Source organism: Astyanax mexicanus, chromosome 9 (genome assembly GCF_023375975.1).
Source record: "Astyanax mexicanus isolate ESR-SI-001 chromosome 9, AstMex3_surface, whole genome shotgun sequence".
Taxonomy (NCBI): domain Eukaryota; kingdom Metazoa; phylum Chordata; class Actinopteri; order Characiformes; family Acestrorhamphidae; genus Astyanax; species Astyanax mexicanus.
In genome coordinates, this window is record NC_064416.1 from 20692263 (window position 1) to 20703822 (window position 11560).

At 39.1% G+C, this 11560-nt stretch overlaps 1 protein-coding gene across 1 annotated transcript; it reads left to right on the plus strand.

Annotated features, from left to right (window-relative positions):
* cry1b (cryptochrome circadian regulator 1b) lies at positions 1–11307 on the plus strand. Its single transcript, XM_022679638.2, has 13 exons — positions 1–816; positions 3172–3280; positions 3890–4032; positions 4626–4810; positions 5284–5372; positions 5916–6056; positions 6185–6496; positions 6977–7128; positions 7715–7917; positions 8660–8752; positions 9100–9180; positions 9849–9905; positions 10202–11307. The coding sequence occupies exons 1-13, from the start codon at positions 659–661 to the stop codon at positions 10285–10287; spliced, it is 1809 nt and encodes a 602-aa protein (XP_022535359.2). The 5' UTR covers positions 1–658; the 3' UTR covers positions 10288–11307.
* Positions 11308–11560: the final 253 nt, after the last annotated feature.

Here is an 11560-nt window from a genome sequence, read left to right on the forward strand (position 1 = left end):
ACGCTGACATTCACAAAAGGGCAACTGAGAGCGACCAGGACAGAACACAGAGGAACACAGAGACGAAGCTCAGCTGGATCAACTGAACCGAAACACCCAGTTGGAACCCATTTCCAGGAATAGTATTTGTTAATGCTTATTAGGGCGTTTCGTTAATTTATCTCGCTAACTAGCTAAATAGTAACTAAGCTAACTATGCGTTACCCTAACTGGTAACTAGCTGAGCGACCGTTATTTCTGTATTTTTTTTTTAAACAGAAGGAGAGAAATAGCGTTAAGCTAGTCGTTTTTCACTCGAATAGCTTGGTAAATTGTGGACATCTGGCTTTGAACGAGCTTTCTTTCATTTTTTTTAATACTAACATTAACTAACTAAGCTAACCTACCTAAAATGATTTTAGGTTTGTCTACTCCTACCTTAAGTTGTCCTGGATGATTCAGCACACAAACGCGCCGAGACCCGTTACCACCATCCACACCAACACCAACATGGGAAAAGTGTTTCTTGAGCAGGGTTGAATCAAGTCGTCTTTTTTTTTACTTTCTGACTTTTTTAAACTGCTCACAGACTCTAAATCAAACTCGATTACCTCGGGTGAATTGTTGCTGATCTTACTATCAGCCCGCTTCTTGTACAAGGGGACGATATTTGGGAGTTATGGTGGTGAACACGATCCACTGGTTCAGGAAAGGCTTGCGGCTGCACGATAACCCCTCACTCCTGGACTCTGTAGCGGGGGCGGACAGTCTGCGCTGCGTTTACATACTGGACCCTTGGTTTGCAGGCTCGTCCAACGTTGGGATCAATAGATGGAGGTGAGTAAGCCATGCAAGGTAACACGTGCTCTTATCAGCCTAACTGGGAAGTAATTGGAGAAGTATGATAATTGCCATTCTGATATAACCTGACCTACCACTACCATTACAATAACAATCAACACAGTGTGTAAATAAGGTAGGCTAACCTGTTATAGAGTTGTGCATATAGATAGGTAGCTACGTTATCTGTCTATGCCACATTACTTTAGCATTACTAATTGTAGTTGTAGTTAGCAAGCGTTTATATAATGTTTATTACATTGCATATAATGTGTATACTAATTACTTAGGACATGGCTTTTTGCCTCTAATTTTACTGACAATCTTAGCAGTTAAGCAGATCTTGACCTTTATTGACGTTTTAAACAATCTAGCTAAAAACACTTTTATTGTATTATATTTTTTAAGCACACTTCAGTACACTTCAGTCCAATGAGACCCAGCAGTCAGTCAGTGTTTCCACAGCTGCAAAGACATGTCCTTGTTTAGGAATAGTTCCTGCTTGTAGTAATGGAAGACTGCCTGCATGATGGGAGATCCTCGTGGGAGGCTTGGCCACTTACTTCTGTAGCTTTGTGATGATGTAACGTCAAGCGGCCCCACACGTCTCCCGCCCTGGCACAGGACACATGGATCTGGGTCAGTGTGTCAGCAGAGGCAGTTATCACATTCTCCTGTCAGCAGCTCTGACCTACTTTCCCTCCTCCTCAGAACAGTGCTGCTGCTGCTGCCGCTCCTCTAATGGTAGCCAGTGTTATGTGTTGTAGCAGCTGTGTTTAAAAACACTACTCAACACCACCATCAAAGACTCTAAGGGGAACATACATACACACACACTCAGACACACACACACACACACACACATGCACATACTGTAGTACAGTAGCATAACCTTCATAACCTAGTGTCCTATTCAAAGTGAACTATCAAGTTCTCCTCAGTTCACCTGATATGATGGACACCTTGAGGTACTGTATGAAACCTTATGTGCTGCTTCTGGCTCCTCGAATGCATGGGTGTAACAGCTTTGTATAGAAGGATATGGGACAGCCCTCCTGGAAATCTGACAAGTTCATCTTTTTGTGTGAGATATTAAATCATCAGAGTTGTACAGGTTACAAAATCTGCCCCAGATTGGTCCTCTTTCTCTTTTTCTTGTTAGGTTTGATTTGTTTAGAACAATTGTGCTGTTTGTGTTTAAGTTTCTATTGTGCACATAATACACACTTTAATCCAGAAGGAAAGCCATAGCAATATTCTATGTTTAGTGGGTCATAGTAAATATTACCTTTGTGTGTCCTAGCCCAGTCAGATTGGAGTGGATCAGACGGTCTGTGAAAAAGCTGCAGACAGACTGGTCTGGATACTGTCCTGCTGACCCAGTCTCGTTCTGATGCCTCTGGTAGGGCAGCAGAGGTATAGCACCAGCTCAGACAGGATTTAGACCTTAAGGGTCTAACTGTGCCTGGTATCTGAGTCTGGCTAGAAGGAAAATTACTCCAGGCCTTTCTCCACAGTGAAGGTCACCTCATTTGAAGGGTTATTTTAAATTTTAATGAACATCTTTGTTCAGTGAAAAAAGAACTTAGCATATTAAGTTACATCAGTAACTGTTTTTTGAAGAACCATTAGACCAGTGTGGTTCACACAATTATTTGGAGAGTTGTTTGAATAGATTTGTCCACTAAATAAAGGCAGCAGTAACACTTTTATTTTGTGAAACAGATGCAAGCCATTGCTTTGTTTAGAAAATGTCTAATTTATTTGGTTAAACATTTAAATTGCAAGCGTATTATATAGTTATTAAAAATACATCACGTGTATATGTTAATAAATAATCTATCTTCATTGTTAAATTCAGTGAAGGAGTTCCTTCATCTGCAAACATTCATTTGCTTAGGGTTCACTAATACAGTTAACCAGTTCAGAAGCTGCTGTGTAAGTTAAAACACTGTTAAACTCATCAAATATACTATAATGACACTGGGTAGTGTTTTTCAACCAGTGGGCTTTAATGGCATTGCTAGGGGGAATCTGTTCTTTTTTTGTGTTGCAAAGTAAAATCCTTTCTGTTGAGAGACGGAGTGATATATTTCGATCAATATAATATACGATGTGTCATGAATGTAAATTATTTGCAAAAAAAACAAAGCAACATATTTATGGTCAAGGTCCTTGATTGGCCTGGCATAGCAAAGTCACACAACTGACAAAGCTACGTTAGTGTGGGCAAAGGTTTGGAAACCCCTAATAGGGTTTAACACAAGGCACACAGACAAAAGTAAGTACATTGAAAAAATATAATGTAAAACTTGCATGAGTGCTGATGTTTTTGTCCCTTTCCTTTTACAGGTTTTTACTGCAGTGTTTGGAGGACCTGGATGCCAGCCTTCGCAAACTCAACTCACGCCTGTTTGTCATTAGAGGCCAACCCACTGATGTCTTTCCAAGGCTTTTCAAGGTAACTGAAGGTTCATTGAACAATTTAGATAATTGTCCATTATAGACATGTAACGAATTTAAAAAATCTTAATATTGTTTTTAATAATAACACATTTATAAATATATCTGATACTTGACTGACATTAAATTTAAATAAGAACTTTTATAAAACTTTTATACTACCATAATGCTACTACCTGCTCTGTTAAACAGCATAACGGCACATATTCACCTTGTACTTTTACCCTTTACAACTACCCACCCCAACATTGCACACTGATACATTCTTTCTATACATACTGCCAGCACTATATGTACCTTCTTCACATATTCACACGTTACACTACTACTCTCACACTACTCTCTCATTATATTAAACTAAATGACTTAAACTGGTCCTATTGAAATAGCTGATTGTGTAGGAGTTGGAGCTACAGTTAATTGCACAGTTTTAACCGATTGCCACTTTATTTTTGTAGAAATTTTAAATTGCCTGGAGTCCATAGTACTCCACAGGGATTCCTTTGAGCAATGTATTCAGCATGAGAAAAACTGTAGGTCCTAAGCAAAGATGTGTGGGTGGCAGCAACATGCTTCATGTTTGACTCACTCCTTCTCTGTGCCGCAGGACTGGAAGATCACCCGTCTGTCATACGAGTATGACTCTGAACCCTTTGGAAAAGAACGGGATGCAGCCATTAAGAAGCTGGCCAGTGAAGCAGGGGTGGAGGTCACTGTTAGAATCTCCCACACACTTTACGATCTGGATAAGTAAGCATACTTGCAGTACCATATGGCTTAACTCACACTCTGATTTCTGCCAGAATGGGGGCTGAGCATAGGGCTGTGTACTTAATGAATGTGGCACATAAAGGAACAATTTAATATTCATAAAACATTTATAAATGTATGTTCAACTTTTGGGATTGAAAACCACTAAGCAGAACAGTAGGTGCCACAGTAGCAGTCATTGTATCTATTTACACAATTACAAAGTATAGAGTCCTGAGTTCTGGGTACCCTGATATAGCGATATAAATAACCCAGTAATCGCACAGCTTGGCAAATGCCAGATTGATTTTGTTAAGTACCTGTCTTTGTTATTGGAACTATCCAGGATGCATTTCTGCAGCTGTCAGGTTGTGGTGTCCTCAGTGTAGGGGTCATAATGGTTACATGGAGAACAGTGAGAGCAGGGGCATTATACCATGGCTGAAATCTAAAAAAAAAGTAGCTGATTAACCCTGTCTAGTTTCCCCTCCCACAAGTTGGATTCCAGTCTGTTTATAACCAGTGATGATCCTTGATTCATTCTGCTCTCTCTTTCTCTCTCTCTCTCTCTCTCTCTCTCTCTCATTTATTAGGATCATTGAGCTAAATGGAGGACAGTCCCCGCTCACCTACAAGCGATTCCAGGCACTGATCAGCACAATGGATGCTGTGGAAACTCCAGCAGAGACCATTACCGCTGAGATCATGGGCAGGTGTGCCACACCTATTGGCGATGACCATGACGAGAAGTTTGGTGTGCCATCATTGGAGGAGCTTGGTAAGCTTGGTCCACTTAGTATTTAGCATTCTTGTCTGTGTTAAAAAAACAGTCCCACTTGGATAGGATTAATTTTACATTATCAGAGATTCTCTGGCATTTGTCCTGTTCGTATGCACATTTTTAAAAAATACACAAGGAGCCTATAGACTAGGACTCAAACCCAGCCTATAGCCAACATTTCTGTTCTGAAAATCTAGCTGCTAATTCTCAAACTACACCTAATTATTGGTAACGGTGTGCAGTTGGCTGGGTATTTTGTGTGGTGGATTTTCTCCTTTTCACGCAGTACATAAATGAAGTAGCCACTCTTATATCTCCATATCATAAATACCAGGATATTTATGAATGTCTTGTAGTGCAATGACCATTACTCACCCCTCCCCAGGTGAAACTAATCACATCTTAGTAGGTTTTAAGTGTGTTTGTTAATGTTAATATTAATGTTCAATTGTTTGTTCATTCTGTTGTAGGCTTTGAGACGGAGGGTCTGTCTTCTGCCGTGTGGCCAGGGGGAGAGACGGAGGCTCTGACTCGTCTGGAGAGACACTTGGAGAGGAAGGTGAGGAGGAGGTTGAATTTGCATAATAGTAGTTTTTAGTGTTTGGGACTTTACATCACTGAAATGATTATTTTTTTCATGCAAATGTCAGAGAGAGTTTTATGCAAGTGTTTGGTGGGAAGGATTACATACTAATAATGTGTAATGAATTGTATTTTTGTATCTGTAAAGCCTTAATGGAGGCAGGGTAGTCTATATGTGACGTGATGTTCTTGCAGTTATGGTCACCAAGCAGTTGTGGCATGACTTTTTTTTACAGTGTTATTCCTACAGGGAAATATGTATGTGTTGATGTGCAGCTCCATCAAAGTTCCTCTGCCTCTGACTTTGTGCTAAAACTGCATTATGCTAGATTATACATATTACTGTACTCCTGTAATACATTTTTTAATGTGTAATTTAAAAGCTGCTTATTTTTCTGCTCCACTACACAACATGAATCATTAAGACAATTTATCTGGACAAAGAATTTTTTTGTGGTTTATTATATACAGGTCTCAGTGGTATTTAACTCTTTCTCTTCCAAAACCTGATTTTCTGCAGGCATGGGTGGCTAACTTTGAGCGTCCCAGGATGAATGCCAACTCCTTGCTGGCTAGCCCTACAGGCCTGAGTCCTTACCTTCGCTTCGGATGCCTCTCCTGCAGACACTTTTACTTCAAACTCACAGACCTCTACAGAAAGGTGAGCAGAAATACAGACTTGGGTTAATTTATGTGTGTGTAAAATGTATGGCTAATCTTTCTAACTCCTTAGGATACCATTAAACATGTTGCTTTTGGTGTAATGGACCACTTTTCTCTCCATTTCAGGTAAAGAAGAATAGTGTACCTCCACTGTCTCTCTATGGTCAGCTACTGTGGCGAGAGTTCTTCTACACAGCTGCCACCAACAACCCATGCTTTGACAAGATGGAGGGCAACCCTGTCTGTGTGCAGATTCCCTGGGATCGAAACCCAGAGGCACTCGCCAAGTGGGCAGAGGGCAGGACAGGTTTTCCCTGGATCGATGCCATCATGACCCAGCTGAGGCAAGAGGGCTGGATTCACCACCTGGCTCGACATGCCATCGCCTGCTTCCTCACCAGAGGAGACCTGTGGATCAGCTGGGAGGAGGGCATGAAGGTAGAGTGTGATTTTAATGAGGCAGTTCTGGAAAAAGTTGCCGCAAAAAAGAGACGTGTATGAAGCTGAAGGTGGTTCACATTTAAACTTTTTTTTTCAACAAATTAAAATAGCAACATATTTAAATCCTTTTGATGTTCCAGTGAAGCTATAACAGGATTAGTATCTCTGTTGTTGCTGTTTGTTGGCTTTCATTGGTATTGGCTTGCTGCTAATTTGCAGTTAGTAACATAAAATGGAATAGGCATTATTGCAGTGAGAGCTCGGTCTCTTTGCCTTAGCTCGCTCAAAAATGTGTTTGTAATACATGTTCTTTATGAGGGCTAAGTCAAAGTAGAATTTGCACTTCCAAACTGTAGGGGGAGCTACAACTTTGTGCATAAAGCCATAACATATTGAAAGGTGTCATTTTAATTAGTTTGGATGAATTTGAAAAGGTTTAACTAATCTATTTGTCTGTGTTTTTTTTGTGTAATTCAGGTGTTCGAGGAGCTGTTGTTGGACGCAGACTGGAGTGTGAATGCAGGCAGCTGGATGTGGCTGTCCTGTAGTTCGTTTTTCCAGCAGTTCTTCCACTGTTACTGCCCAGTGGGTTTTGGTCGCCGCACTGACCCTAACGGAGACTACATACGGTAACAGCTCTCTTCCAGTGTTACCCCTTACATGTTCTATATGTCCAACTGTTTGTGGACACAAGCATTCTAATGAATGCATTTAGATACTTTAGCTGCACCCATTGCTGACACAGATGTGCAAATGCACATACACTGCTTGTCTAGTGCTTGTAGTCCATTCTACAAGTCAATCTCCAATAGAATGGGACTCTCAAGGCATGGGCTAGAGGGGTATAGAGCCCTTTAATACTGAGATGTGAAGTAATGAAACTGTGTTTTCTGAAATTATGGTGCTCCATCCAATGTTATTTTGGATTGAGATGTATTCATCTCAACTTTATTAAAGCATTTTTCACAAAATACAGTCAGATCTATACAGCAGTGTTCCAGAAACTAGTAAATTGCCTGCCTTGTACAGAAGAATAGCTTCTTCCAGCTACTTCCACAAAATCAGAAAAAGAAAGTGTGCAAAACAAACTTAAGGAACAGTGAGTGGGCAGCTGTCCCAATACTTTTGTCTATACAGTATATGTTTAAATTAACTTTATATGTGAAGATGTTTTATTTTATAAATAAGAATATTTTTTTTTCTCCTTGTGTGCAGTCGATATTTACCCATATTGAGGGGGTTTCCTGCCAAATACATTTATGATCCATGGAATGCACCCGAGGGGGTGCAGAAGCTTGCTAAGTGCATAATCGGGGTGCACTACCCCAAACCCATGGTCAACCATGCAGAGGCCAGCAGAATAAACATTGAGCGCATGAAACAGATCTACCAGCAGCTGACCTGCTACAGGGGTCTTGGTAAGTGTCAAGCAAGTTGAACAGTTAAATCATATTTTAAATGACAGGATGTCGATTATAATTTCTTTGTTTTTTAAAGCATAAATTAACAAATGCAGAACGGTAAAGATAAAGATGCTAAGAACTAGTGCTGTATGACATGATCTCAATATCCTAATTTAATTGCCTTGATTGTAGTCAATGAACAGTTATTTGAATAAATTTTAGACACAGCATTTTTTGTTGGCTTAAGCTGTTTGAGTTGCTTAGTTGGCTCAGTGTTCCATGTTGCTTTAATGTCATAGCCTGGATGGGACAGAGTTATGTAAATAGTACTATGTTTTTAAAGGGGCAGAACATGAACACACACACCGTGGGGAAAGTATTAACGTTCAAAATGGGTCTTATGAGTAATTTGCTTGATTAATTGCTCAGTCTAAAACCACTTTTATTTATGGTGTATGTTTAAAGAATATTTCTACAAAATGTAGATTATTTTTTACAAAAGTTTTAATATCTTACAAAGATTGTCCTATGGCATTACTTGTAAAGCCCTTTGTAGCACCTTTTTTGAGAGTGCAAGTTGTTCAGGTCTGTAGCTGCAAGCAAAAATACTGAAAGTGTGAGCTTACACAGGGCAGTAGGAACTTTGTATCTCTAGAATATTATATTTAACAATTGTATATTTTGTGGGTAAAACACAGATTTGTTTTCTTTGTTTCCCATCATAAATATTATTATATTCTTTCACCTTGTACCTCAGGGCTTCTGGCTTCTGTACCGTCCAACTCCAGTGGTAATGGTGATAATGGAGGATCAGGCTCTGGTGACAGCACACAGGAGGGCAGTGCTGCAGGTACTTTTACTCCTCATTCACAGCACTAAGCTTTCTCTTAACATCTCATGACCTCAGGAAGCATGATGTCACTGAGGTTATAAAACAGTTATAAAATAGGAGCCTATTAGAATTTTCCTTCGCAGTGAAAGAGCTCAAGCCTGGGTTCTGATTATAATTGACCTTCAATCCTTAAGGTTCATCATAATCAGGACATTCTGAACTGGAGCTCTTGTGTGTTCCTTCCATATCCTGTGCTAGTGTGAGCAAGCCAGACATATTCCTGTGTAGCTGAAAGAAGTGTTTTATGTCTATTTAAATTGTTTAATATCCTGTCTGGTTCTAAGTGAATTTTCTCCGTCTTTCAGTGCACTTAACCCCAGCTTACCCTCGAGAAGATTTCTCCGCAAACACACAAAGTGACCAACAACCTGCCCAGCAACAGATAGGTGAGTACTGAAGCTGCTCTGTACAGTTTCTGTTCTGTGGAACAAGTGACTGTTTTTTAGGATTGTTGTGGGTAATGGATTTAGGATAGAAGTTCTTTTCACTCACTATGCTAAAAACACGCATCGGAACTCTTTACAATTTTAAAGTTAATATAGATTTCAGAAATCTATATTAATTTGAACCCTTTCAAACTACAGCTTTTATTAAGTCTCCTCTGCAGAGGACCACAGGACTGCTATTTTTATCCAGTTCTCATACTTAGGAAGCAGAGGGCTGAGTGGAATAGGTTTTTGGAAATATTTTAGAACATGCAAACCAGTGGGGGCAAATCTCTGCAGGAATTCTTTTAGTCTTAAGATTTGTCATCTTCCAGTTTTGTTTATGTTTATGAAATTAAAAGATCATTACATAACTCCTACATTCGCAAAGCAAGCAATACTCGATGTTTGCCACTCAAAGATATATGTTAGAACATTTTGGGCGGCTTGTGCGTTAAGAAAATGTAAATACTTTTTTACTGGGTCTCTGTAGGATATAGTGTACATTTTTCTTTACAAATTCTCTTTTTCTGTTAAAAAAATATGACAGCAACATTACTGAAAACTAGCAAATTGAGGATAAGACGGAGATAAGACATTGATTGAGTGCTGTTTTGCTCACATTAAAGGCTTCTCAGGAGCTGGTAGAGCTGGATCTCACAGACAGGATTCAAAGCAGGCACGAGGTAAGCCAAGCTGGAATATTGTCATCTAGGGGTATAATAGTATTTGCACTTTTAATAAAAATATTACGATACAGGGGTCACGGATAGGTAGTCCTGGTTTGGCACATACTGTTACAAAGTTAATACACTCTATTATGAGTTAATACAGTAACAAAATGTGCCACCCAGACAATCTAAGCTGTAAGTTATTGAATTTGCATGCTGTAGTGGAAACTGTAGCAGTTAACTGTACATGCACACGTCTGTTTGTGCTGCTCATATGACATACTGTATTTATTTATCTATCTTTCTTCAAGGGAGAGGAACAGGTACTATGAAGCGGCACAGTGAGGACCCATCATCAAGCAATGGGTGCAAGATTCAGAGACAGAGCTGTAACTAGCCACACTTACAGAGATGTCACCTTGACCCACCTCTCCTCAGGCTGGCAACAGGACACGTTCCTAAAGACTGAAATTCCCTAAAAGTACTCTTATATGTTCACGTCACGCCTTCACATCTTCCACCTCAAAGTTTTTCCTCTATGCTAGGCCATAGTGTTGTTCCACATGTAGTCCTTAAGTAAACTAATGCTTTGGTACATGTGACTAAACCCAGTTTATAAGCTGTGTACAGTGGCATACTGTGTATATTTACAGCACTGTAAGTATTTACAGTGTTTGATTCATGTTGAAATTGTCAAAGAAAATGTCTGTTTGTGTTTGCCAGGTTTATGTATCATGTTTTCATTCAGGCACTCCAATATTTCATGCATATTTGTCTCATTTTGCATATGCAAATCTGCGTGTCTTGCATAATCTTATCGTTCGTGTTGCTGTATCTGCCCCATTTCTGAGATTCCTGTTTTGCAATGAACGTAAAAATAGCACAATGAGGTAGAGCTCAATTTTGGTTTTTTTACTGAAAAAAGCAAACAGTGGTAACAAGCCAACTCAGCTTTATTGAATTCATATCACATTTAAATATGAAGCTACAATGAAGCTATAATGGCAACATTAATTAATGCAATTTGACCAATTTTATTTGTACACATTGAAACCGAACACTGATGCATTGTGAAATATTTTATGCATTTGTTACAATTAGAAAATAACCAAGTGACTAAAGTGACCCCACTTGTTATTTTTATATAAAGCAGAGATGACGTTTATCAAATAATTGAATGGCTTAAGAGTCCATTAAAGTATGTTTTTCTACAACTACAGGGACAATACAGCCTGCTATGTATATATGCATGTACTGCAAGTACTTCAGTCACCATACCTCTGTATATAATACCTTTTTTCTTGCTTAGTTACAGACCAACTGTTATTTTTTATATGGAAAGCCATACCAGTTTGTTTTGAATTATTGGTATGTGCTCTTTTTAAAGCCTCCTTAAATCATAAACATTAGACCTGTTGATCAGTGCTTGTGAAGGTCTTTTTTAATACTTTTCTCAAAGTGTTTAAAGAAATGTTTGTTTAAATGGGGACATTTTAAACAAAGTCATAAATGAATTAATCAGTGCCACCTTTAAACACCCCAATGGCTTCAGTGATTAGGTTCGACTTTTTCTTGACATTGGCAATAACTCAAAATGACTTTGGATGCTTCAGTGCACCATCTTTACTCACAAGGTAGAAATGTATTCGCTGACAGTGTTCTGAGAAAGA

Bases quoted from the DNA above. Each gene is read 5' to 3' on its own strand.
- cry1b (XM_022679638.2), top strand. From the start codon at position 659: ATGGTGGTGAACACGATCCACTGGTTCAGGAAAGGCTTGCGGCTGCAC. The intron at 3,281-3,889 runs GTAACTGAAGGT...TCTGTGCCGCAG, and splicing joins TCTTTCCAAGGCTTTTCAAG to GACTGGAAGATCACCCGTCT. The intron at 5,373-5,915 runs GTGAGGAGGAGG...GATTTTCTGCAG, and splicing joins AGAGACACTTGGAGAGGAAG to GCATGGGTGGCTAACTTTGA.